This window comes from Poecilia reticulata, chromosome 9, assembly GCF_904066995.2.
Source record: "Poecilia reticulata chromosome 9, P_reticulata-male-v2, whole genome shotgun sequence".
NCBI lineage: Eukaryota > Metazoa > Chordata > Actinopteri > Cyprinodontiformes > Poeciliidae > Poecilia > Poecilia reticulata.
Window position 1 is genome coordinate 20,690,809 of NC_088838.1, and position 27,346 is coordinate 20,718,154.

The window sequence follows — 27,346 nt, forward strand, 5'->3', positions numbered from 1 at the left end:
TAAATTAAGCAAGATGCAGAGGGGGACAACGATTAAGCTGTGAGGTAATATAACTTCTATGATCATCATTTGAAAATAAAGGAGTCTAAAATGTTTCATATGGATGTTCAGTTCTCAAAATTATCCCGCTTGCAATGCTGGATACCTTGATTAGATCAGAATGCGAGTCTATAACGGCCTCCGTGTGTTTGACCAAACCAGAAAGTAAAACAGTCAATACACAAAATTAAAAAAAAAAACAACTCACATTTATTGAGACGAATCGATCATTTGGCTACTTTAAGACCATTTAGAATTATTCCTGATTAAATGTAAAACATGTACAAAAACAATTTGTCATTTCTACAGCATGTCTGGTAGGAAAGAAAAAAAGATATATACATTTTTACAGACCTCAAAAAAAAAAAAACTAACAAAAAAAAAGACAATGTAATGAGTTTTGTAAAAATGACAAATTCCTCCTTAACCTGAAGTATGACTTCAATAATTTAATCTTCTGCCGTTACAATATGCTTTGCAAAGAGAGAACCCCCCCAAGCACGGTAGTATTTTATCTCAACATGTTAGAACAAGTGACACTGTCTGACAGACATTGCATCATTTGTTTACTATTTATGGTCTTTTCTTAAAACCAAAAATACCCACTAACTCAGGAAAATTAACCCAGCAGACAGAATAATCATAGTTGGTTCCAGTTTACAAAGCGTAAACTATTCAAACAATAAGACATTGAGTGTTTTGCGTTGAAATGCTTGATGGGAATTAACTTTTAACAGAACAAATCTGTGGACTCTTAAGCTCAAACATAGTAAGTTCTGGGAAATAAAAAGTTAATCACAGTAAGACTGCTCAACACCTTTTCACTGATAAACAGCTTTAACCTTTAGTAAATACCCTGGAGAAAACGCGAGTATGAAGAGTGAAAATGTAAAGTAGAAATTAGATGCTAATAGGGCAAATTATGAAAAGGGCATTAATGGAATTTGAGGATTAAATCAAATCCCTTAAACTCTTACTTCAGATTTTCAGCAATTGTTCTTTCAAAACAGGATTAGAGAAGAAATATCCCCCCAGTTATAAACCCTTTTAGGTCCCTTTGTAACACTGAAAATTCTTCAGACAATGGACACCTTTTACATTTTTCCGTGTCTGAAACTTGTGTGAATTATGTCATTGCGGCTCATTTGTGGCATTGTTGTTAAATAAATCAAAACATCCCATTTGATTCGTTTTAACAATAAAAAGTACAGTGCATGGGTGGACCGCTACTGCTACTGTGCAGTTAGTAAAAACAACAACAACAAAAAAAAGAGTTACTGTTAAGACATCTTAGATGGTAGGTGTGTCAGGGACGCAAGCCGAGGTCAAAAGTCATCAATGTCCATGCTGGAAGATCAACAGTCTGAAGTAAAACACAGAACAGCTTATATTGTACACACTGCAAAACGTCCATCTGTCGGTTTTCGTCCGCCTGTCCTGCTCATTTCTCTTTTCCCCCCCATCTTCCTCTGGTTGTTACAGTGAGTTTAGTGTTCATCAGAAGCCTGTGGTCCGGTCAGACAGAGTTCCCCTTTGGTCATCGACCAGCAGCTGGTCCACTTCAGAAAGCAGAAACTGCCAACAGCTACACGGTTCCTCGTCCTCAACCAGCAACATACCGCTCCACAAAGCTTCCCAGTGGTCACAGAGGCATGTTCACAGGCACAATAAATATCTGCAGATCAAATATGTGTCTTTTCAGTAGATGGAATAGAAAACTGTGCACGCCCCTCTTCATGAGTCGAGGTGAACATCATCAGAATTCTGTGAATGTTTGTGGGTTTAGTTATATTTTCAGTAGATGACTTCGTAAACAGTGGCCTTCTTGTCTCCTGATCCAGTAACGATGTACTTGTCGTCCACAGATATGTCACAGCTTAGCACCGAGGAGGATTCTTTAGACTGCGAAAAAAACAAGCAGGAAAACGGAAGAAGTAAGAAACAAAAGCTTCCAGTGAAACCAAAAGATTTTATGAATCCTTTAACAGAGTAATTATCACAACATCCTTTATAAAACTGCAACACTGATGGCAAACAACTGGAGTAGGAAGGTTGCATTTTTGGTATGTAGTCTGAACTAATGGGTTTGTTGTGGTTGCATGTTCAATGTACTTTGTAATCTATATTTTTGTTAGTAAATGACATAAAAAACAGTTTCTCATATTGTATATTACAATGCTTTAAAGAGTTTCTATTCAGTAATACAGTAATGAATCTGCTGGCCTTGAAAACATTAAATTAAAAGTCGACTTCCACTTTCAGCATCAGTGGAGGCAGAGAAAGTAAACAACAATGTTAGAACATTTTATACATATTATAATTAAAGTATAATGCATTATTGGATTTATTTCATTGATTTATTTTGCATTTTGAACTTCGGTGGATGGTGATGCTCCTTCACAGATCACAAAAACTGAACTAATGACAGTTTGAATGTTGGGAAGGAAACAAAAAGGGTTTCCACTTTAATCATATGAGATGTGAAATTTGTTACATCTGCAGTAATTATGATTCGCATAAAAGTCACAGTTCTGGACCTCATAGTGGAAACGCACATAAACTGACAAACATTCAGAAGGATCAGCATTCTAACACAAAATCGAAGCACACTGAAGCAGCTGGTTTAACGTGAACAATATGCTGATATTTTAGTACCCTGACATGGAAATATTGAAATGGAGTCACGTTCAAAGTAGAGAAAAAGTAACGGGACGTCAAAGTTGGATGCTAAATCGAAGGTTACAGTTTAACATATTTAATCAGATAATGTTTTAACTCCTTCAACTAACCTGGAAAATACTGGCTCCATAGGGTGTTCTCCATGCGTTCAGCAGGTTGTCCTTCCCTGTACTCACAAACCACTTTCCTGTGTGAAACACAAAAACAATCACATTGTCAACAACATGCCGTCACCAGCAAAGAGGGAACCTAAGATAAATAAACATTCCTGAATGTGTGACAGAGTTTCCTACCACAGTAAGCAAACTGCAGGGACAGAACGCAGCTCTCATGTAGGTGAAGCTGGTATTTGTCAGGCTTGGTGACATGAAGGACCTCCACGTTGCTGCTCTCCATTCCAACAGCGAGCCATTCCCCCGTCGGACAGTAGCCAAGAGAGAAGATCTGGACAGAAACAGCATTAGCTTCGAGTTTATAACTGGGTGGGAAAATGTAGCTTTGTTTCACTTAGGATTTATTCACTATTACTTGATATGTTATATGCTAAGCAACTTTTATTAATTTTAGAAATCAGTTGATTTTCTGATCAGTGTTTACCTGAGAAGTAAAGTCATGTTGCTGCAGCTGCCGCCCCTCCCTGAGATCCCAGGAGCGAACAGTGTTATCCAGACCTCCTGTCCACAGCTTGGTGCCGTCGTTGGAGATGTCGATGCAGCTGGCTCCGTCTGTGTGACCCTGAAACTGCCTGCAGGATACACACACAAGGTCATGGTTAAACAAGGAACCAAGACACAACATCACTCCAGAGGGAATTCAAAAAGAACCGTTGATTTCTGAGGCGTTTAAAGTTACGACAAAAAACTTGCCACATCGTCAGTTCTAGTTGCAGAATCAACGCATCTCGTCTGTTACCTAACAAGCGTCTGGTTGTGTAAGTCCCAGACTGCAATGTTGCCGTCACTGCAGCAGGAGAAGCACACTTTGGAGTCGGGGCTGATGGCCAGAGCGTAGCATGCAGGTGCTGATGAGGTCAGCTCGGCTTTAATCCTGGGAGTGGGCGTGGCCAGATCCCAGATGGACAGCGTGCTGGCCTCACCGCCCACGATGAGTGTCCGACCATCAGGGAGGAGACGGCAGGAGCGGATGTAGTTGTCTCGGTTCTGATGATGTAGGATGAAAGGAAATACTTGCTGAACAATTAAAACGTCACACAGAAATACAACAAAATTTCAAATGCCATTTTAAAACAAATGAATAGTTAAGGAAAAGCTGCCGCTTTGCTCCGGAAGAGTCATGCTGTCTGTCTTCAATCTCAAGCTTTAATTTCTCAATAATTGGGAAAGAAGTTTATGAGTGAGACTCTCTGAACCAAAACTGCAGTAAAACAAATATTATTAGTCCTAAGGTGTCTGAACATCAAAGTTTTTCAGGGCTTTTGTTCCAGAGCTGAGGAGCGTAGTCCTTAAATGCCTCAAATTGTTCTCTGAAAACCTGAGGGGGCTACATGGTAAATTATTGAGAAGTAACTTAGAAATGCTTTTTCAGACCAATAAAAAAAACTTTAAAGTCTTTCATGTCAAACAGGAAGCCAGTGCAGTGATTTAAGAACTTGTGTACCCATTTTTCTGATTTTGGTTAACAGAAGGAAATCTTTCCATCAAGTCATTGATATTTTGAACTCACTGATTATTGCAGGCTGTGGTGACGCACAGGAATAAGGTTGTGTTGTAAGCATACATTTAGTGAGTCACATTGTAGTACTCTGTAATTAAAGATAGATGTTGAATTAAAGTGGCCCAATAATGGATCCTTGAGGAACCCCACAATTGATTTTTCACCCTAATGACACAATGTGGTCACTTTTGTTCCAAATATCCTATAAAAAAAATAAAAAAAATCAAGACAACTTCAAACTTTACTCACCAAGCAATCGAGTTGTGAGACGGGGCTTTTATTTCCAGGGTGACTGATGTCCCAGACCTTGACGCATCCCTTTCCTCCTGTGTAAACATGGCGGGTGGGGTTACTGATGGTGACGGCGCACACCACCTCTCCGTGGTTCAGCGTGTTGATCTGGCGGGCGTGACGAGGGATTCCTGGTCCCACCAAAGCATCTGGGGGGAAAGGAACTGGCTGCATTTGTCCGTCTGCTGCAACGTGAAAGGAGTATGCACTGAATGCACAAAGGAGGAGAGAAAATTAATTGCAGAAAATTATGGGAGCAAAACAAAGCAGACAACGTGAAAGGAAAATACTATATAATGACTAAACATGGCTTTTTAGGAATCATACTTTTTTTCTGCATTCCAGACAGCAAAATCATACTTACGGTTTTCCCCCAGGAATTCCTGTAAGACTAGGGGGCATTCCAGGAACTCGCATGTGAGGGTGAGGATCAAACCCAACCTTGAAAAGAGGAGACAAATTTTAGAAAGACAGTTCACATATGTCCCATTGATAGACACCAAAGAGACAGGTCAATATTAGCCTACAGAGAACAACACAAACCCTCATGATCACAAGACAAACATGATTTTACTGCCCTCCTCCCTACATTGATCCAACACACACAAACTCATGGAGCTGCTAAGTACACAACCCCGAGTCAAGTGTTGCCCAGACACAGCTGTGTCTCCTAAACCTATTTAAACTGTGTAATGAACACTGAGCAAATACACCCAGAAGTGATGAGCTGATTGCTCACAAAGACCAGTGGAATGATGCTCTGCATTTGTCAACTTTTCACACAGCTTGGAAGATAAAATGCTCAGGCAGTCAGTGGAGCCAATAGTATTTCTTCCCCTTCTTGTTGGAATAACGCTCAACCTCAAAGTAAATTTGTTCAAGTACAAATACAGCACAGAAAGTAAAACAAAAAAGTGAACTCCCTAAATACAGAAATCGATGGCATCCATGTTTGATTAAGGCGTGACAAGTGAATTTGATCTTTAGATCTGAAAGTGCAAATGTTTGATCTACTGTCAAAACCTACACTAGGCAAACCAACGTCAACTGAGCTACACAGATGTTGGAGTCATAAACCTTATGAGTACTAAAACATCGAGAATACTTCCTCAAAGCTGCAACTCATAATAAATATTGAGATAGTAAATTAAAAAGGAGCTTGGACCCGACTGCAGCTTTAGCCCCAGATGTGATTTTACAGAAAATCAAAGGGGGAAAAAAAAGCAACCACTACAGAACCCAATGAAATATTAGTACTCAAGTCCCTACTAATCTAAATCCTGCTAATACCCACACTGGGGAGATATAAAATTAACTAATATTGTGTTTTTCTTTGCATTTAAGAATATTCCATTTTAATTCCACTTATGCACATTTTTATGTGATTTTATTTTAGTTTTTTAAATCCCATATTTTGGTGGTTATGGAGTAAAAACAAAAAAAAAATGTCGCAAGAAACCACAGTTGTTAAACTCCCCCCTCTAAAAAAAAAAAAAAAAAAGAAAAACAAAGGAAGTCAGGGTTTATGCAATTTTTCTAAAGTAAAGTTCAAGCATTTTCAAGGTAAGTTTCCACATTTTTGCAGCCCCACATTTGGAGATTAGAACTATACAAATGAACTAAAAAAAGACTTTTAATTCTCCATTATATGATGTAATTTATTACTTTTATTAAGAACGTATTGTGATAGTATTCTATATTCTTTAGGAGGGACAGTAAAACATAACAAAACTATGTTATGAAATATCTCTCACACACCTGCCTGATACAAGAACAAAACACATTTTCAAGCACCCATATGAACCTGGAATGTGCAAGTTACTGGTCGTATTTACAAAGATCTTAAGTAAGGATAACTTAAAATATTTAAGTTACACTGAAGTTGTAAGTTTAATTTAGTGCGGTTTGTCTTCTTATTTTTAATATTGAAGAAGAAGAAAAATAAATTTGCTAGCATGTTCCATAAATTGCTTAATTTTCTACTCACCATTGGTGAACGACCGTACGCCGCTACAGCGGCTGCAGCAGCCACACTCATCTGAGGTGACATGTTGTGCAGGCCTGCAGCATAAGCAGCAGCACCAGCTGCACCCGCTAACTCTCCATTCATTCCTGCTGCATGGGGCAGCATCCCAAAGGCACCCGGATACGGGCCTGGTACCGCCAGAGGAGTCCGCAGACCTGCAGCTGGAGAAATGCAACAAAAGTGAGGTCTGTCCTTTTGTTTAAAAAAAATCCAGTTTTTGTCCAGAGAAATCAGAAGAAAAAACTTAAACTCCCAGAAACAAATTTACTGCGGCATTTAAAGAGTACATGTGTGTCATAAGAATAAATGACTGAGCAAGAAAACTTCTGTTACCATCAGCAGAATGTGTTACAGAAATTAAAAGAATTCATTTTGATCCATTTGAGAAGAAGTCTTGCAAGTTTTCATTCTCTTCACTTACAATAAGGACATTTGAATTGTTTCAACTGTGATTAAAACATTTTTTGTGCAAGACCTACTTGGTGGATGGGGTATCTCCATCGACGGGGGTTTTGATAGGCTTGGTCTGACCCCAGGAGTGGAGCTCGGACCAGGTGTAGAGTCGCCTCTGGGTGTTGGAGTGCTAGACTTTAAACCAGGGGTCCCAGCCTTATCTCGCTGCCAAACGGAAACAAATCAAAGAATATAAAGACAATATATTCAGTCATAAACTGTGTTTTTCTGCAACGCAGTGAAGCAGATAGACAACTGTACCATTGCCATCTCTTTGGACTTGAGAGAAGAGGAGCTGGCCGATGAAGCGGTCGAGGCTGGACTACAAGGATCTTTTTTGAGAAGACGTGCCTTATCCAGGCCATTTTCTCTGGGGGACGGAAGCGGTGTGCCGCGAGGAGAAGCTGCATCCTGATGGAAAAACAAACAGTGAAGTACATGAGAATAAAGCTGCTCCACAACAGTGATGTACAGATTTTCCTGTTTATCAGAAAACTAAGCAAAGAGTCAACATTAACCCTCCAAGATACCGCAAGCATTACAAAGTGTGTAATTTGACCAAGTAATTTCTCCTCAGAACAAATGGATTTTATTTTGAAAAAGACATCACACCACTTAATAAAAGAGTGGCAAGATGAAAGCCATTATTGAATGAAAGCAAGAAGATGCCCAGTTTGAACTTTGTTACAAGTCATGTCGTCATGTCAAAACAGCAAACATGTGGAAGAAGATGCTTTGGTCAAAGGGGAGCAAAATCAAAACACGATGTGTGACAGAAAACTCAGCACACATTAACCTGAACACACAATCTGCATGGCAAAACACAGAGGTGGCTCCACCATGCTGTGTGTATGCTATTCTTGCACTGGAATCAGGAAATTTGGTAAAGCTACATTGGAAAATGGGCAACCTTGTATTGCTCCATCACATGAAATTCCAATAAAATGCAGTAAAGTTTCAAGTTGTAATTTGACAAAATGTGAAAAAGGTCAAGGAGTACAAATAGTTTTACTCAACAAAAAATAGAAACACACTGACCTCATTGGACACATCCACGACCAAGTTGTCGTCACTTTTCTCTCCATCGCTATCCTAATGGAGTTAATCATATCATCAAAGCCTTACTTTAGACAAAAAGAGACAGAAAATCAGAAGAACTTCTCACATAATGGCTGGAATCCTTATCCTCCACTTTGCGTTTCTTAGTGTCGTTGGGAAAGTCAGGACCGTTGCGGCGCTTATCTGAGTTTCTCAAACTTTCCGGAAGCAGAGAGTTGCTCTGTAGGTAGAGGACAGACAGAGCAGAAAATAATAGAAATAAAGAGATTAGAGAGAAAGATAGAAGAAAGCCCTTTAGAGTGGAAGACAAACAAACTGCACAGTTTAGGTTTTGCTTTGCTGTGTGTGCATTCTGCATCAACCTGCTAAACTGCTGGCCCCATCAGTCACTAATTACAAGCGCTTCCCAGCTGTGCGTAGAGCAAGTTAGAAAAACTGACTCTTGCTCAGGAATAGATTAACGTTTGGCAAAATCATGAGTTAAGCAGCGCTAACACTTTAACAGCAATCTCTTTTCTCACTTGACCAAAGCCAGTCAGAGCCAAATACAAACACATGCCTCTGAAGCTGATGATTACATTAAGTGGCTCTCGAAATCTATCAGTACTCTTTCTCCTGGCTCTGACAAGCTGCACTGGCTGCAGCATGCACATGTGTGTGCGCGTGTGTGTGTGTGCGCGCATTGTGTAATTGACTGTGAAAGCCTGTGTGTAGAATCAAGAGTGTAACAGGCTGTCAGTGTGTATTAGTTGCATAATATTCTAGAGTCCCAAGACCAAGCACACACACAAAGACAGAGCAGTCTCCCCCCCTGGCCTCCTGACCAACGGATCCTATTGTTAATGGATTAAAGCTTCATGTTGAGTCCATTATAGTCTCAGTCTGTCAATGAAATGTGCATCCAACAAACACAAGCGCATGCACGCATTGAGCGAGGGAGCGAGCAGCACTTTGACGGGGAAAAGGGTAAATGAAGGAGGGAAGGGGGTGACGAAAAAAAAATGGGAAAAGAAAAGATGGGAGGGTGTGGAGGAAAAGAAAGGTTGATGAGGAAGAGAGTGAGAGGGGGTTGCATACTGCCAAAGTCGTCCTCCTCCAGCTGCCCCTCCCTCTTCTCCTCCTCCCTTTTATTGAAAGGTTTTAGTGAGTCGAGCCCAAATGCACTGACCCGCAAAACGCAAGCGATTCCCCCTCCGCCATGGTCTCTCCCCCCACCCCGTTTGCTTTTAGCATGGTGTCTCTCGCTCACACACAAGCTTAGTGTCATATGACTGCTGCTCCCTCGCTCCCACCCTTTCCCAAGCCCTCCCCTCTCAGCGGTGCTGATATTAAACACAATGAGGGTCTTTAAGCGCAGGATCAGGGGATGCAAGAGGAGGGGAAGGGAAGGGGGTAATCTGCTCACTGAGGTGTTAAATAGGCACAACAATGCAGACTAGGAGAGAAAAGTGTGTGTTGAACGTGCGTGCGCCTATTTTTGTGTGTGTGTGTGTTTGTGAGCGTGCTAAAAAGCTCATTTGGAGTAGAAAAGGAAATCTAACAGTTCACAGCCGTTCTGGGGCAAAAACTAAACAAGCAGGCCAAACCTCTCCCCAAACAAATTCAAAAACAATAATAAAAACAGACTAATGCAGGACGAAAGTCACGTCAGTGTGAAACAAACAACAAGGTACGTCTGTTCATAGTGGCATCTGTAAGGTGAAACAGAGGTAAAAAAAAAAAAAAAACTTAAGAATGGACAGACAGATAAAAGGATAGAAGGAGACGAACAGAAAGATGGACAGATGGATAAAAACCTGAAAATACAAAGATTTTTTTCTTTTTTTGCTATACTCATTGTAAGACTTGTAAAATACTTTACTTCAAAACTTAATCCCAGTCTTGTTCTCAATGCATAGAAAATCTTGTCAATATCTTGAAAATTACACACACACACACACACACATATATATATATTATATATATATATATATATATATATATATATATATATATATATAATGCATTTTGTGAAGTGTTGTAATCAGAATGTATCGTCCCACTTGAAAGCACCTCCAAGCCAAACTTCCCCCTGTGGTGTAAAATCTATTTACTTAGAGCCGACTGTTTAAACTTGTTTCTGGTTGACGTAAAGTGACGTTTACTGAACCACAGATATCAACCCAGCTGAGAAACGCTAATCTTTCTCATTCAACATCCCCAATTCCCCCAAACCAAACTCTCCCTTAAAGACAAATGAAAGCAGAAAGCATGCTGCTGGAACAGAAACCGGAAGAACTTACTGTGCCAGGTTCTCGCTCTGTTGCCATTGGAAAAAGCAAGCACGTGGTTGAGGTCACAGGGTCGGGTGTTCACCGAAGTAGAAAACAAAAGAGAATACGTTGAGTGCATCTTTCTAGATAGCAATTTAAATTTCAGCGACATTCAGACAAAACCTTGTTGGTCGTGATTAGCTGATTCAAACATTTTTAGTGCAAACATAACCAATTTCTCAACTGATCTCATATCATCTGGCTTTTCGGTGGTAGAAAAGTCTTCTTACCCCTGAGGTGATCAGGTCCTGCAGCGTGAGAATCCGGCCCACCAAGGTGAGGCTTCTTCTCACTTCCTTCCTTTCCTGCAAGATGGGGAGGAATACCACCAAGTGCTCCCGACAGCGCCAGGAGACTTGCTGAACCACCTAGCTGAGAGGGATGCAGGCCGGCGGGATGTGGAGTGAGGGGAACCGGAGCGCCGCCATGGTTATGGGATAGATGCTGCTGCTGAAGGCAAAGCCAAGTACAAGAGAGAAAAGGAACAGATGATTAGCTGGGAGACGAGACAGGGCACTGTTCAGATGCAAGACAAAGCTGGAGATAGGGTTTGAAGGTGGGGGAATTCTGCAATTAATCCCACAATGCAATGCATTAACTCACTCCAAGCTTCAGCAGGAAGAGGAGGAGTTTCAGGAAGGAAATTCTGTGACGTCATGGAAGATTATATCAGGGGATATAATGTTTGACCTGTCACCCGGGCGAGTGACGGCACGCTACCTGAACAAGTCTGCAGCTTAAAACTTGATAAGTTGACAAGATGCCTACACATTTACATTTATAATATCCATACTTTGCAGATACCAACTGCCGCTTATTTTTTATTTAACCTTTATTTTTTTACCAGGATAAAAATCCACTGAGATTAAAAACCCCTTTTTCAATGGAGTCCTGGCCAGTTGGCAGTAACAAATAAAACACAAAAACACAGTTAAAAGATGTCAAACTATATAAAAAAACAGGTACATGTCATAGGATCTGCCTCAAGAACTTTTAGTTTAGATCTAAACGCACTAAACGAAATTAATTCATTCAATTTGAAGGCTTCTTGCAGCAAGTTCCAAGAAGATGAACTTTTTAAAGGGAGAAGAAAACTATAAATTTACACAAGATATTACAACGGATTTTAAACCTCCAACAGTAGGTCTGTTGCTAATATGTTCAGCAGTAAAAAGATTAGTAATTAAACTGATATATTGCTGAAGAAGTTTAAATTTTACAGGGACATATATGGACAAAGAAAATCCTAATATTTAGGCAAAAAGATTCCAGTTAGCCTTGATCGTCATATTTCTGCATTTGGCAGTGAAAGGCCAAATCCAATTTAGGAAGAAACTGCTAACTTACCAACTCATGAACGAACAGAAAAATAATTGTGTTTGAAACGTTAAAGTCAAATCACCAATGACAAAATCCTGACAATTAAATGAGCAAAAAAGCTCCCTAGTTGTTGCCTGAAATACAACTTGTCAGCTGCCAAAAATGTGAAAACCATCGACACCTACAACTCAAACGAGCCAATAAATAAAACATAGACCCCTAATGTGTACACATGCACAAAAAAAAAAAAAAAAATCAATAGTACTTTGTAACCTTATCAATCAACACTGTGGCCCAATTAAAGTCTTCAACAGATGGAATGGGATCCTTGGTGTCTGGGGTTTACATCGGCTCAACAAGCTGCTGCTTTCTTCAAGAGGGTGAACACATCATCACCCCCCTATATACTGCCTCACACACACACCATCTCACACACACACTCACTCCTCTTTCTGAGGTCAAACACTGAACAATACTGACAGCTGGGATCACAGCCCAAAGCCTGAGGATGTGGATGAGGAAAGGAGGGGGAGGGAGACCGGGAGGAAAAGGAGGAATGACGAAGGAGGAGAGGGAGGAGAGTCCCAGCTGCTGCTTGCACCGTCAGATCTGGTGACGGAGCGAGGCGGCTGAGGGGAGAGGAGAGGAGAGAAGGAGACAAGAGGGTCAAAAACAGAAAGGGAGGGCAAGTTTGGCTGGCAGCCCTGCTCTCTTTCACACCAAATCAGGCGCTCGTCTGAGCGTGAAATGTCTTTGTGTTCCCAAACATCATTATTGCCTCCTCAGACAGCAGCCGCGGGAATCCGAGCTCACTGATTCGCCGCTAGGAGGGGAGGAGGAAGATGGGGGAGGAGAGGCGTGGGGGCACAGGAGGCGACTCAGCAGGGGTGGGAGGAGTGCTGAAGGTCAAACCGACTTTTATCTCACCTAATTGACTAACCCACCCCACCCTCTGAGCTTCCACCTTCTCCCTTCCTCTCCATCCGTCCTTCGCTGTCCGCCACCACCCCACAACGAGTGAAAGCAAAACTACTAAACGTTCTCTTGGCCACATGGCCTGCCTGACGCTCAATTTCCAGAGCTGGCTTGCATGCGCCCCCCCTCTCCTCCAGAAAAAACAAAACAAAAAAAAAAAAACAGAAAAACATGTCACACATGATCATGCAAACACATATAACACAGTCTAAATAAACAAGGCAGGCACAAACACCTTCACTCAACCATCCTACTGCTGCCTGTTGTTTTCTGAGGATAACAGATACACTTCACACACACGCACACGCGCACGCCCCCGCGCACCCACACACACAAGCAGATTTGCAAACATTCACACACAGATACACAAAAAGCACCCCTGATGGGAGTAAATGGAGGGGAAGTATTGGTGCAGGCAAGGGGAGCCCAGTTTGTCATGGGATGTTAGTGTGAGTGGGTGTGTACAAATATATTTGGGGTGTGTGTGTGAGTGGAGGCAGGGGCAGCATGCTTCATTACACTCATTTAACTCACAAACAGGGTGAATGACAGACCGGCGTGGGAGACGAGGAGGTTGGAGGGGGGGGTTGGGTGTAAGGACAACGTTGTGACCCCCCCCCGCCTTCACCTCCTTTACAAACACTAAAATCCTGCAATTAAGACTCAAAAAGCAACTGCCAAATCCACCTCTCACCCCATCACACAAAAAACAGAAGCCCCCCATCAGTCCACGCCAGCTAACAAGCCCTCCCCACATTTAACCAAACCCAGTGGGATCAAACCCTCTGATCCCCCCTGCCCACTCTTTGCAAAAACAAAAGCTACATACACCCCCCCTTTTTTCCCACAATCCCCTAAACTCAGACTTCTAATCCACCCCCTTCAGCCCTGTGGCTACAAAGGTTCAGATTCTTTTTTTAATTCCTACTTAAAGATCATCTCATTCTCCAAGAGGGCGGAAACTTTGTTTCACTCTGGAACTGAACGTTCTCTATCAATCATCTCATCAATGTCCTTTATGCTTCTCAGTCTACAAAATATTAAATACATTTAATTAAATCTAATTTATTACAAACAAAAAAAAGAAATATTCCACTACTGGTGTCTAGCGACTACCTTCAGCGTGATTCAGTGATTTAAGTGAGTGTATCTAGGTGCAACCCAAACCTTTTTCCATACAGCGACAAATTGCTGATCACACAGACTGAAGTTTAGAAAAGTAATAAAGTTTTTTGGTAGATGGCTTAGCAACTGTGTAATATAATACAGAAGGTCGCTTCTACTCAAATTGACTTTAACGATCAAAATGGCAGAAACTATAATTGCAGCTCCTTTGTACACAACGGAGCATATTAAAAACAATGTTTTTGAACAACTCTACAGGAATGCACTATAATACAACAAACATGGCATTGCTAAAATATTGTTGAATATTGCAACAACAATACTTTCCTCACAATTGTTTTTCTATTATAGCAATGCTGCCACTACTTTCCATGAGCTCTCTGATCATCAAGATCTAAATCTGAGGTTGGTATAAAGAACAATGAAAGTTCATAGATTAGATCGAATGTATTATTGGTGGAGGTTTAATGAATGACTCCTAAAATAATGTGATTGTGTTTGGATAACATGCTGTAAATTAGCACTAAGTGTCCACCATCTTATAATAGTTTGTGTGGCTGCCCTTTGGGAACCCAATATGAATAAATGAAATGGTATCAGTTACATACAAGGTGGAAACAATTTGAAAGCACTGTGGTAAAAAAAAAAAAAAAAAAAAAAAAAAAAAACACAACATTGCCTTTCATTCCAGCTGTGACATAATTTCAGACCAGTTTTAATGGTTGAACTGGTTTGACCTGATTACAGTGTTTGGTTTTTAGCTATATTTGATGTCTTTAAATGTTGCTCCATTTGTGAATCACAAAACAAAAGGATGATTTTTAATTGGGTTTTTTTGGGGGGCCTGGGGGGTTGCCTTGCACACAAAATTAAGTTAGTGTAAGATACACGTTTCAGATTTAGAATTTAAGGGTTACTTCACTTTTTTTTTAGGTCTAAATTCCTGTAGTTCAAAATGTAAAATACACAGACAAACCTGAATGGGACATTTCTATAACAGACTTAATAATACAGCTTGTGATATTGACTCTAATATTTAAATCTTTCATTTTTCTTTTGAATCCTATCGAAGTTTCCAATTTCATTCTTGTAAACACCTATCAGCAAATGAACCATCAGTGACCTTGATAAATATAGCTACAGTAGTTAAAAAAGAGCTTATGGAATACACAAAAGGTGTTAATAGCTGATAAAGAATGGAAATTTACGTGATAAAATCAGCATCAGAGATTCATCAATCATGCTTCTTCATCACCAAACTTTTGAATTTTCTTTTAAAGGTTTGACCAGCAAACTCTAATTTTGACCAACTCAATTAAACGCAAAAACAAAAAAAATCAGCAAAGTTCTACAGGTAATTAAATGTAGGTAACATTTTTTAATCCAACAGAAAATGAAGAAATTTCTGAAATACTCATTTTTTTGCATCTACAAAGTTGTGGCTAATTTCTTATTTCATTTTCGTTAAACAAAAAAACTTAATCAAAATCAACCAGAGTGTTAAGTCATAATTGTGTCAAATTGTGTGTTATTAGGTTGGCCTCTTCTGGTCTCTGACTGGTGCAGCTCTAACTTCGAGTGAAATCAAATAAGTAATACATATAACCTAAGAGTGCAGTTACATTTAAATCAGAACAGCATTTGTATAATGGCTATTTAAAGGAATTTTCAATCAAATGAAGTTGAAAGGTGTGTGTATATAGACCTATTACAACCACACTACCCACAACACAAGCCACACAGAGTATTAAAGCCACATAAAGGAAACAAAAGAAAGAACTCTTTTCTCTCAGAGGATCTATCTTATACTTTTTCCACATCTTCAAAACTAAAATGCATTTTTAAGAACATAAAAACATGGGATTTGTGTAAGTGAAAAGAAATTAGAGGAATACACACTGTAGGTGGAAGGCCTGGCAGTCCACGTACCCCGATGACTGCGTTAAGCTCTGCCATGGTCACCTGTTTGGCCCGCTCCACAGCTTGAACCACCTGCTGCTGATGCTGTAACAGACGCAGACAGACAGAACAATGCTTATGTCTGAGAGGCAGCTTGTATAACTAAAATAAAAAAAGGTGTATAAACATCAAACAAAACACAGACTGTTGAGGAAAGTCACACACATACTTACCTCTTGTGAGAGGAAGGGAATGACTTGCGCACAGATGGTGTTTAGTCTCTTGGCAATCTCAGTCTGATGACGGAGGAGGCACACGGAGATAAAAAGAGACTCGATTGTTAATAACATAATTGCATCCATTTAAAAATAACAGCTGTTCAGTTATACCAATAAACCAATACAAGTGCAACACACACACAGACTCACGCTTTAAGAACAAACCCAGGCATAGACGGAAAGCCTCATCTGAATACGAAGCTACACATAAACACAACTTCTATCTGCACTCAAATTCATTTCAGATGTTGGTTCTGATTGTTCAGGGTTCTTATTGTTCAGATCAGAACAATAACATTTTTTCTAATACAACTGGAGATGTCAAGTGTCTCTGTAAATTTATTCTTTATGTCTTTTAGCTCAGTCTCTATCCTGTGTTCTTGTCCTTCTTTCCCATCAGCACTTCAACATAATCTAATCACCTCCTAACTTAGTTTTCCTTCCCCCGGTATCCATGCCAACACATCCGCCTGCCCCGAAACCCCCCGGAGGTGGCTACAACTGGCTGAAACCAGATACCCCCCTCAGTAGCTCCAAATCAGATAAAGTGTCCCATATTATACATCATCCAATCAAACAGATACAACAACGTCCAGCGTGAGGAGAGAATCGGAGGAGCCATCAAATATCAGCTGTAATGGCTCAACAGAGAAAACGTCCCACCCAACATAAATAGAAGCTGAAGAACATGGCGCATGGAAATATATCACCCACAACTGTTCATATGCTTTTAACTTATTCACATTTCACCAAGCTTCATTGTTGTATTTTGTATTTCACAGCAAACATGCGGGAAAAGTGATCGCATCAACTGAGCTCCTGAAAATAAACGTTGAAATTCATTTAAATCCAAAACTTCATGGAAATGTTGTTGAGACATCAAAAAAAAAACTTCCACTAACCGCTATACGTCAGCATGAATTGTAATTAAGACGTGGATTATTTCAATAAAAGTTGCTGAGATATTTGTCACCCTTGAACCACAAGTATTTACTGTTTTAAAGAGTGAATTTCTTTGAAAACGAGGAAGCAATTCCCCTTTAAGCTTAAATATACTTGCTCTAATTGGAAAGCTCCAACACACACATACTTGGCAACTCACCAAACTACAGACCCTGCCACAGTTCAGCCAATTATGTGCTAGAATGAGCTTAAGCAGGAACCAGGGCATTCTCAATGAATCCCAAACCAAACAAGCAACTCCTTAACCTACATGACTATATGCAAAAAGTATGAAAAGATAACTGGCAAGATTTATAAAATTACAACCCAGACAAATGTAAATAAGGTCAAAGTAAACTGAGACTAAGCTAACAAACAGAGTTAACTCGTTATTTGGTCTACATAATATTGTTTCAGCTTCAATATCTCTATGACGACAGTTACATAACATTGACATAATGTCAATGAGGATAATCTAACGCTGGAGATTAGAGTACAACTTCAAACGAAGGCTGAATTAAAAGAGAAGTCTGAAAACTCGGACAATGAATGGAAAATTCATCAACAAAAATAAGTTCAAATACCCATGAAGTCAGGCTGTCATGATTGTAAAGTAGGAGATAACGGACAATACATCTTCCTCTACATTTTAATTCCAAAATTAAACAATTAGCAGCTAGTTTAGTTATGTAATAAAACATGACTATAGAAAATAAACTGAGAAGAATTCTGTAGCAGAAGCCTTTTAAGATAATTGTTTCAATTGAAAAGCTACATGTTGTTTGCGCCTTCCAATCAACTGAATGGTTTTCACATAGAATGTGGAGTTGAAGTCAACCCCGCCCCAATATTACGTCATTAATATACCTCAGCACAGTAACAAACCATCCACATGTTTTACATATTGCTCAGGTGACTGCTGCGCCTTGTTAGCCACACGCGTTTGGTTCCTTAATCCCAACTTTAAGCTCCGAAAGCACACAAGTCTCACGACCTCACCAACCTGACTTTTATAATGTGACGGTAGAATTTATTCATCAGTGTGAGGTTTATGGTCTGAAATTGGTTGCTGTTTCATTACATTGTTTTTATTCTGGATAGTGGAGATTAGGACGGTTTATACGGATGTAATCAAATTTATCTCAAATACTTGAGTACACACGTTTTAATTTTGACAAACCCTTTTTAAAGATGAAAGCCACTTTAACTCATCCTGTAAACTGACAAATCTTTGGGTTGCATACTCCAGCAAATACAGCATTCATTTTTAAAACAGCGCAAACCGAAGTCAGTGTGGAACTACTGTTGACATGAGATCAGTAAGCGTATGTATTTGAAATACAATCAATAGTGTGTTTATCTGCGATGAAACAACAGTAGATCAAAGGTTATTCTGAAACCTTGGAGTGTTTCTATTTGTGTTACACACAGTATGCAACTTTGTACCTTATCTGCCTACTGCAGAGTACGTGTTACGCTGCAGGTAGAAAGCCGTCTTTTGCCTGTTCTGTGTTGTGTAACAAATAGTACACTATATAGTAAGCAACTCTGTAAATCACCTGCAACTTAAAATAATCCGTAGAATGATCCGTGTTACATCATTTATGTCCAAAATGTCAACTTTCTGCAACGTTTTCGTCAGAAAATGTCATCATCTAGAGAGAGGAAAACCAGTCTAAACCGATACCCATGTCCAAACTCATCACTGGTAACTTTGTGTATCCTTTTTCTCACAGTCAACTCTAAGACTTTCTAAAGCAAAAACACACCTCAGTCATTTAAACGGTCTCACCTTCATTCTCCAAAGACTCAATGTCAAGCCAGCCAACAATGCTTAACGAGCTTTAAATACAGATCTATTTCAGGCAGACTACATGTGTTCATCCATTTACAGAATCTTGTTGTAAGCCTATAATTAGCTTTGTAGAAAAGGTTAAGTGATTAGGCAGGTAGAATATCTTGAGCAAAGCTACTATCAGGTTATCCCAGCTAATCTAACCCACTAAACAAAATCACGATTAATCAAAGTTGCAACAGACATCTGTGGCTTTGTCTTTTAAAAATAATGAAAAAATTAACATAGCAAGTCTACTGATATTGATCACCAAGTATATGTCACCCTGTAGATTTTTCTTTTGCTTGTTGTCACACTTTAAAGTTTCATAACAAAAAATGTAATTTGAGGCAAAAACAGTATAGAAAATACACAAAATAGTTTTCAAATTATAAACTCATTTAATAAGAGATTGACATTATCAGATTTCTGCCAGACAACAATAGATCTCTTAAATAGAACCTGTCTGACAACATGAGGCAGACTAAAAGACCTCAAAAACTAACATCTTGAATGTTTGAGTCATGTTGTAACTCTTGTAAGGCAAAATACCATTTTAGAAGTAGACACTCATTACTACAATTGAACCTAGTAGTGTGAAGGTATGAGAATGCCTTGCTGGATCTGGAGGACCAGCAATCATGAAAATGACATTCTGCCTTCAGTTTGTGGGGTAAGTTTTTTTGGGCAAGCAAAATCATAGCCAGTGGAAAAGGCTAAACAGGGTGATAAGGCGGAAAGAAGGCATCAAAAAATGAAAGGCGATATAGAGAATCCTGTACATCCTCTTCATCACAACAACAGTCTTTAATCCTACAGTCTACAACAGCTCTTTGAAGATTTGATTTTTGAACTGATTTGAATAAACAAGTCTGAAGCATGGAGGAGCTTCACAGCCTGAACTCCATGGACGCACACAGTCAGTGTTTCAATGGCTTTATAAAGAACGTACAAACTCCTCATGTGAATAACAAGTTTCTGATGACTGGCAGAGTGAGTACATGTAGTGACATACAAGTAGGCTACATGTCCATCTTTGCATGCAGATAAAAGCAAAATATCAGTTTAGCAAAATATCACTAATATTTCAATGTCAGTTTAGCAAAATATCACTGATATTTACTTCAGTATTACACAGAGATGGGTAGTGTACTCAAAAATTGTAACCGAGTAATATTTGTAACGAACGTATTGTTAAGTTAGACAGGAATGAGGAGAAAGCTAGCTCTAAGTTTGTAGCTTGGTTATTGTTGTTATAACAATTCCATAGCAACTGCCTACCAAGATGGCTGGCTGTCAGAGTTTGCGCAAGTGTGATGCCTACACTCATATGTCTAAATTTTAGACATATGAGAACTATGTCTAAAATTTAAAAGTAGCAGGACCATGATTTGAAGCATACCAGCAGCAAAACCACATCTAATGTAAAATACTGAATGCTCCAACACTAGATTTACTCAGGTCATGTTGGAAATTAAGTGCGTTTGATCTGAAAACTCTCAAGTATGACAAAACAGCAAAAACAAAAGTCATCTGTAATACTTTTTTTTATAGCAATTTGTTTTTTGGAAAGCTACATTTTAACAATACATGGCAGCCTTCTAATTGAGGCAGGGGGGTTAAACTAAGTTGAGGAGAGAGAAAAGTTTTGATTCCCACATGCACACAGAATGAGTTCAAAAAGAACAGACTTTCCATTACACGTATAATTGGAGCATTACTACCACACAACCCCCATCCCCCTGTACATCCCCAGCAGGAGGTGGGTTGTTAGTCTGTATCCCCGTACCACCCGCCCACAGAAGCCTGTTGCTCTGACAACTGCAGCCCCAAGCTAATGACCTCCCCTGGAGTTTTAGTGTGCGTGTGTGTGCGTTTGTGTTTACGTGTTTGAACAATAGGATGAGATGCATCTCCCTCACAAAGAGTGAACGCCAGCTTCATGTGGATATAAAATGAAAGAGGAACAGAGTGAATAGAGACGGGGTGAAAAAAGGCGATGGATGGTGGGGGTCTGGTTGAAAGAAGAAAGAGATCCCATACCAGTTATTGGAGAGTAAGGAAGTGATAAGAAAAAGGGAGAAAATTGGAGTATAAAAAGAAAGGCAACAGAGGAGATGGAAAATGTGAGGGGAAAAAAAACATTAAAGAGAAAGAATGTGAAAAAGAAGAAAAAAATTCCCTTTATTCAGTGAAGTAGCCAAGCCAATCCACCTCCAATTTCCTCTGGTCTGACTGGTCGATAGCTGTGGTAATTACTGGCAAACGCTCTCAGCTCTGCAACACTCCTGTGGGAAATGTTGGTTTGCGTGTGTAAAAGGTGAGAGGGTTCCCTCGTCAACCATATTTCTTATAAGTTGGGAATGTGCAGATGTTTTTGTGAACTCTTCTGTAAACATGTCTGCATTCATGATTAAGTTAATTTTCTAAACCACATTAAATTGTTCTCATTTGAATTCATTATACAAAGTTTAGAGACAAGAGTCCCCTCCAGCAAGTACCAGTGTGTATATTAAACATTCTTTATTACATTGCATTCGAGGTTTCCATTGACTTTAAGCTCCCAGCTTATCAAAAAAATAAAATAAAAAAAAACCGAGGAGATACACTGTATCTCCTCGGTTGGCCTCACGTTGATCGATTCCTCTGCCCTCCCCAGCCCTGCCCATCTAATGTAATAAAGCAGGCCGCTCCCCTAGACAGCACCAATCAATCTACAGAGCCATTCATTCTGCCTCCGGGCTCAGCCGGCCGGCCCTAACTGGGGAAATGGAGACAGAGCCCCATCGATCACAAATAAACACACATCCACACATGGGCAGAGATACAGTGTAGCACACATAAACACGAACCATTAACACACAAACACATTTGCACGCAGACACACACAAGGACACATCAATAGGTGCACACACTAAATACATCAAAACCCCGCCACGAGGAAGTGGAAGAGAGAACGTAGGGAAGAGACACAAGAAGACATAGTGAGCAGACAGATAGGCAGCCATACCTGCTTATGCATTTCAATGTTGAGGCCGTATGACATCTCATAGTACTGAGGAGGACAGAGAGTCAGAGGGTTAGCACCAACTGTCACAATAAAACATTAAAGCGTAAACCCAACTTTACAGATGAATGTTCAGCACTACAGCATCTCATCAGTTAAACATATCAAGTCTGTTTTTCATTTACGTTGTTTCCCATAAAACAACCAAAAAGTTTGGTTTAACGACTGAAAGGTGGCTGTATGCACACTAACTGCTAGAGCTCAACTGAGACAGCAGACATCCCCCAAACATAATTTGTTTGAAATGTTGTGCTGAGTAACAGTCAAATGAGTAAGCTAAACATTCCCATGCATCATCAAAATGTTCTATTTGGATATGAGTAACAGTAAACAAAGGAACCTTAAGGACAAAGCTTAGCGTCTTTATGTAAAAAGAGTACTGAAATTTACCCTTGAAGGTAAGCGCTTAGTGACTGCTGTGTTTTGGAGCATCTCTCAGGCAGTTCCATCTGTTTGTTTGAAATCTTCTATCCTGTATTAACTAAACTAAGCATTAGTGATTTTAAATGAGTTACCACAGCACTGCCTGGTTGTTCAGTCCCTAAACCAGCATTCTCAAAGCTTGCATTAGTCCTGGCAATGCTCATTGAGGTGCGACTTTGAATGATAATTTTACACAGATAAAGAGGATTTTGTTGTCTGTATAAAATCAGAAGTGCAGAATTGTAAACTTGTTTATTATAAATTATTGATTGCATGGGTAAGCAATGTCAGACATACAGAGATAAAAGCATTCCTTTCATCATGAGATACTTTTAGAAATAAATGAGTCAGAAGTCTAAACTTTTCATCTAGCAATCAGTAATAAATGCAGGCGATCAGTTAACTGAACACACTTGCGGAAACACCTGTGTCAAAGAATCAACAGCATTCATTGGTATTGTCCTGATGGACAAAAAATAAACAGATAAACAATGTAAACAAAGTCAAATTTAAAATGTCGGCTTTTTTTGCTGTGATACTGAGATGTATGTAAATTTTCTTTAAAGTTGATTTTACCGTTGTGTTTTTGGGTACCATTGCAATGTTTATTATTTTTAAGCTAATGTTAATATATACTAACAATTTACAGGCATGCCTCAGTAAGGAGAAGACAAACATTTGCACATAATTAAAACAAGAGGTACTTCAGGTTGCTGTGGTTTTTATACAAGCCTTCTTCATTTAGGTAATAAAGTATCCACATTAGTCATTTCCCTTTCTTTGAAAAGATTAAAGTTCACTTTACATCTGGGTAGGGAACAACATGATCTACCCCAAGGACACTTATGCAGCCCTGCTGCAGTTTGTCATGTGGAACATTGCAGGGCCAATAAATTGAAAGCTGGGATCTCACCATGACATAGTGTCTCTGCATCTCTGTTTTTTCGCTGGCCAGCTTCTCACACTCCAGCTTAAGACTAGGGGAAAAAAAAATAAATAAGAGTGAGTCATGAGTTGTACATCCACACATCTTGTCAAAAACAACCATCTCTACTTGAGCTTCCATTTAGTCACCAAAGCAAACATGTATTTCTGCTGTCAAATGTTGAAAATCAAAGTGTTGGATGTGGGAGGTTTGCCTCAACTCTGCTTTATCAAGATGTGAAGTTAAAAACACAATGTGGTTCGCTGCCAACCCACACCAAAAACACAAACAAATGCCTGTGCACACACAACCACCACAAGGGAAGATAACTGCACACAAGCAGCCCTGGCCTATAGTGCACAAATATTACTACCACACACACACACACACACACCCACACGCAGAAAAAAAATCAGGGGTGATTTATGAAACTCTGAGCCCACACGCCACCCTTTGGCTCTCACCCATCACTAAGGCTTAGACCTACCGCAGTCTAAGAACCAACACTGATGCCTGCTGCAAATGTGTGTGCTTTCATGTTCATGTATGTGAACCTAATCCAGGTTTATGGGTTAGGCTGAAACCAGAATTGCTGTTTTCTTTGTGGTAAGGGGGAAATGACTGTGGGTAGGGTGAGATTCATAGTTAAAAAGTAAAGGACAATGTGGAGTGATTTCTCTGTAAAGACAGCTGAACTCTGTGATTGTCTACTTTAGAGGCTTGGTGTAAAACCTTCATTTTGGATAAAGCTTATAGTCAGATTGTCTTAAGGTTTCCAGAGCTATCACTGTTGCTTTGTTGCTGTAGGATTAGACGGTGGGAACATACTAATACCATTCTTCACTTTTCTATTTTCTCCTAGAATAATCTTTTTTATGTACTATTTGAAGTAATTGCTGCAATTACCTGGATTGTCTCTGCTTCTTTTTCTATCAGCTTTCTGTCCTCAAAATACCCATTTGGTCACAGCAAATATCTGCTGACAACATGTCTGGTTCTGCTGAACATTTTTTTACAGCCAACACTAGTCTTTTCTTTCTACCATCGCCACAAGTATTGCTCAGGAGGAAGGGTTCCTACAAATTCAGTGACTCAATGTGGTTTGCTGGATCTGGCATTATGTGAGCAATTATATTTTCCTGTATTAGATTATAATTCTGATCGCTTTGTATGTTGTTGAATCTGCCTATAAAGTCAGACTGGCATGGATATTAACCTGCTTGTCTGGTAAAATGTCTTCAGAAGGCAGCAGTAGTTGAAAATTAGCACCATAAGTAACCTGAATTGAACTGCATTATCCGACTAATAATAATTATTATAATCTTTATAGTTATTATAGAAAACATACCTGTGATATTGTGCTTGGAGAAACTGGAACTCCTCCTTTATCCGGTCCAGTGACTCTGGAATGGTGAACTTGAAGGGCTGGCCTGGAGCCTGGTGCGGTGTCTAACACAAAAACAAACTGAATCATCAACATCATTATAGCCCAACACTGCTAAAAAGGCAATGGCTTGAGGATCTTAAAGGAATAATATTTACATTCAGAAATTTAAGAGAAGAAAAAAACAGGTCTGATAACCTGCAACATGTCATTTATGTATTTATATGTTTTCTTTGGAGTGTCCTTTAGTGTCCCTTTTTAAATGTTTGTCACTCACTCCTGTTACCATCCTTAAACAATACCAGGATCACCTGTTTAGCTAAAAAAAATAGTGTATTAATCATCATGGACTAAGTGTTTGGGTACTAAAACAAGTGATTTCTAACACAGATCCAGATATTTAATGGTCCGCAGCCCACATCTGGCTAGACGTTCCAGACAGGTGCTGTCAATAGAAAACACCACATGAATGCGTGTTAATTTTGCAAGCAGATCCAGATGCATTGCTTATGTTTTAGACAAGGGGGTAAAAAAAACAACAACAATATTTTTAAAGCCAAATGTGTCCTTAGCAATACATTGAGAAGACATTTACCCCATTAAGAGTCTTGCTGCAGTAGATGCCCACACCTGGCCTGGGCACTAAAATGTCATATAGTACGGGCAGCAAGAACAATTTGACTGCCCTACTGTGAAGTATTTATTTTAAAAAGTCAAAGTAAAGTGGTTTTTATTGTGGAGAACAGACTGCTGTTATAGAGATGTCTGCTTGAATAGGATCAAGAGAATAAACAAACAAATACAACAACTTTGATTTTCTTTTTTAAATCATTTTTTTCTAAACTTAATTCTTTAGAATATCATAATGTTTCAGTAAGACTCCAGATAATTAGGACAATCTATAATTTCAATATAACTGCATTGACTCCAATCTCTATTCCTTCACCACAATGTTCCCAGAACTCTCTGAGGTTTAGCATCTCAGCCCATCTCAGCCACTAAAAACATCATGTGTAGATAATCAAGTCTATCCAACAGTATCTATCAAATATCCTAACAAATACTGCATCCAAGCCACGCGATTGCACGGTTTCGCAAATTGATACCGTTTGTGGTGTGATATATTATGTAGCTCTTGTTTTCAGCTCGACACGTTGCAGTTTCTTCCCCACATTCAGTTATGATGACTGATTCATAGAAACAAATTTTCAGCCAGTGACCCTCAACTGTAATCATTGATACTCATGCGGGCCATTGGGAAAATTAACCGTCCACCCAACCAATATCACAAATTAGCTTATACAAGGTAGTTATTAGGTACAAAAATACTTGAAAATGAATTTAAACAGAAACTTAAGTTTTAACATTACAACACACTTAAATAAACTCACAAAATAATGTAGTGAGGAAATGTACTTTAAGTGCTTGAACTACTTTTGTAGTGTTGAATGATTTGTATTAATGCTTTAAATACAACTAATTGTATGCAATTCTGCTTGATAGTATGTTTAATTTTTAGTGACTTGAACAGACTTGTTTAATGATACCTTTTTATTACTGTCACTTTTATCGTAATTGACATAAAAAGACAATATGATGATAAAATTGGAAGTTTATCAGCTAATCTTAGTGTTACTCCAAGGGGCCTTCCATTTGATGATCCCTTACAAACCTCTCTGTTGGCGCCCCTGTTAGCAGACGCACATTTAAAATATCCCACAACTTTTAAGTTACATTGGCCCCGTCAATCCATTCTGCTCCTCTAAACATATATGGGATGGTATTCGCACAAGATAAACTAACGATGAGGTGCAAGAGGAGGCGTAAACAGTCGTTTACTGCCAGGTGAAGCATTGCTGGAGGGGAAGTAACTTACCGGGTGTCGCCCCTGGGGAAACATCTTCTCTCTCCGGGGGAAGGAGTGCTTCAAACCCCGCCAAGGAGGAATCAAAGAACAGGGGTGTGTTTATAAAGCTCCGGATCAAGGAAACAAATCCATCCGCCTTGTTTATGATGGTCAACAATCGTTTATTTCTCAGACACCGACCCCCCCCACCCCTCCCCTGCTTGCTGATCTGAATTAATTTACAGACCGTTTCCTCGCTGTCTCTCGGTCTTGTCTCTTGGTGCGCTCCAGCGGCCGCAAATCAACCGTGTAAGCACGGCAAACCTCTCATTAGATAGAAGGGTACGAACCAGGTGAGAAAGAAAGGAGAAACCTCGAATCCACCTCAGGCACTCCGGCGTTTGTCTTCGGGTTTATTCAGAGTATTCCAGGTACAAAGAGCCCACCAACTCAATCAAATCAAAAGAACAACAAGCCACAGAGCCGCAAACTGTCGGTTCTCAGTGAGAGCATCAGAAACATATCCACACAAGTTAATTGCTGTGAAGAGTTCCCACTTGACTCGCCGCGGTCGCTACTTGGCGGTTAAACAGTCAAAACAACTGGAATATGCATTTCCTCAACGGGCTTCAGTGGAAAATGGAGTCCGTTTGAATTTTTACGAAAAAAGAAGGAAATATATCGTTAGTTTTGATAGCGAAAATCCCCACAGCGGTGCGAATGCTCCTATATCAAAGCAGCGCTTTACCTCAATGGCAACTTTCTCACGCGGTTTCACGCTCCCAGACTAACCGA

General features: G+C 39.6%; 1 protein-coding gene across 1 annotated transcript; it reads right to left on the minus strand.

Annotated features, from left to right (window-relative positions):
* Positions 1–226: 226 nt before the first annotated feature.
* On the minus strand, positions 227–27,346 carry LOC103470201 (transducin-like enhancer protein 1). Its single transcript, XM_008418436.3, has 20 exons — positions 26,582–27,346; positions 24,670–24,770; positions 23,310–23,373; positions 21,917–21,961; positions 16,086–16,148; positions 15,853–15,957; positions 10,764–10,983; positions 10,504–10,520; positions 8,328–8,441; positions 8,201–8,254; positions 7,424–7,573; positions 7,189–7,327; positions 6,671–6,870; positions 5,048–5,124; positions 4,642–4,891; positions 3,631–3,878; positions 3,316–3,463; positions 3,012–3,162; positions 2,829–2,905; positions 227–1,941 (listed from the first exon to the last, which is right to left on the minus strand). The coding sequence occupies exons 1-20, from the start codon at positions 26,603–26,605 to the stop codon at positions 1,834–1,836; spliced, it is 2,355 nt and encodes a 784-aa protein (XP_008416658.1). The 5' UTR covers positions 26,606–27,346; the 3' UTR covers positions 227–1,833.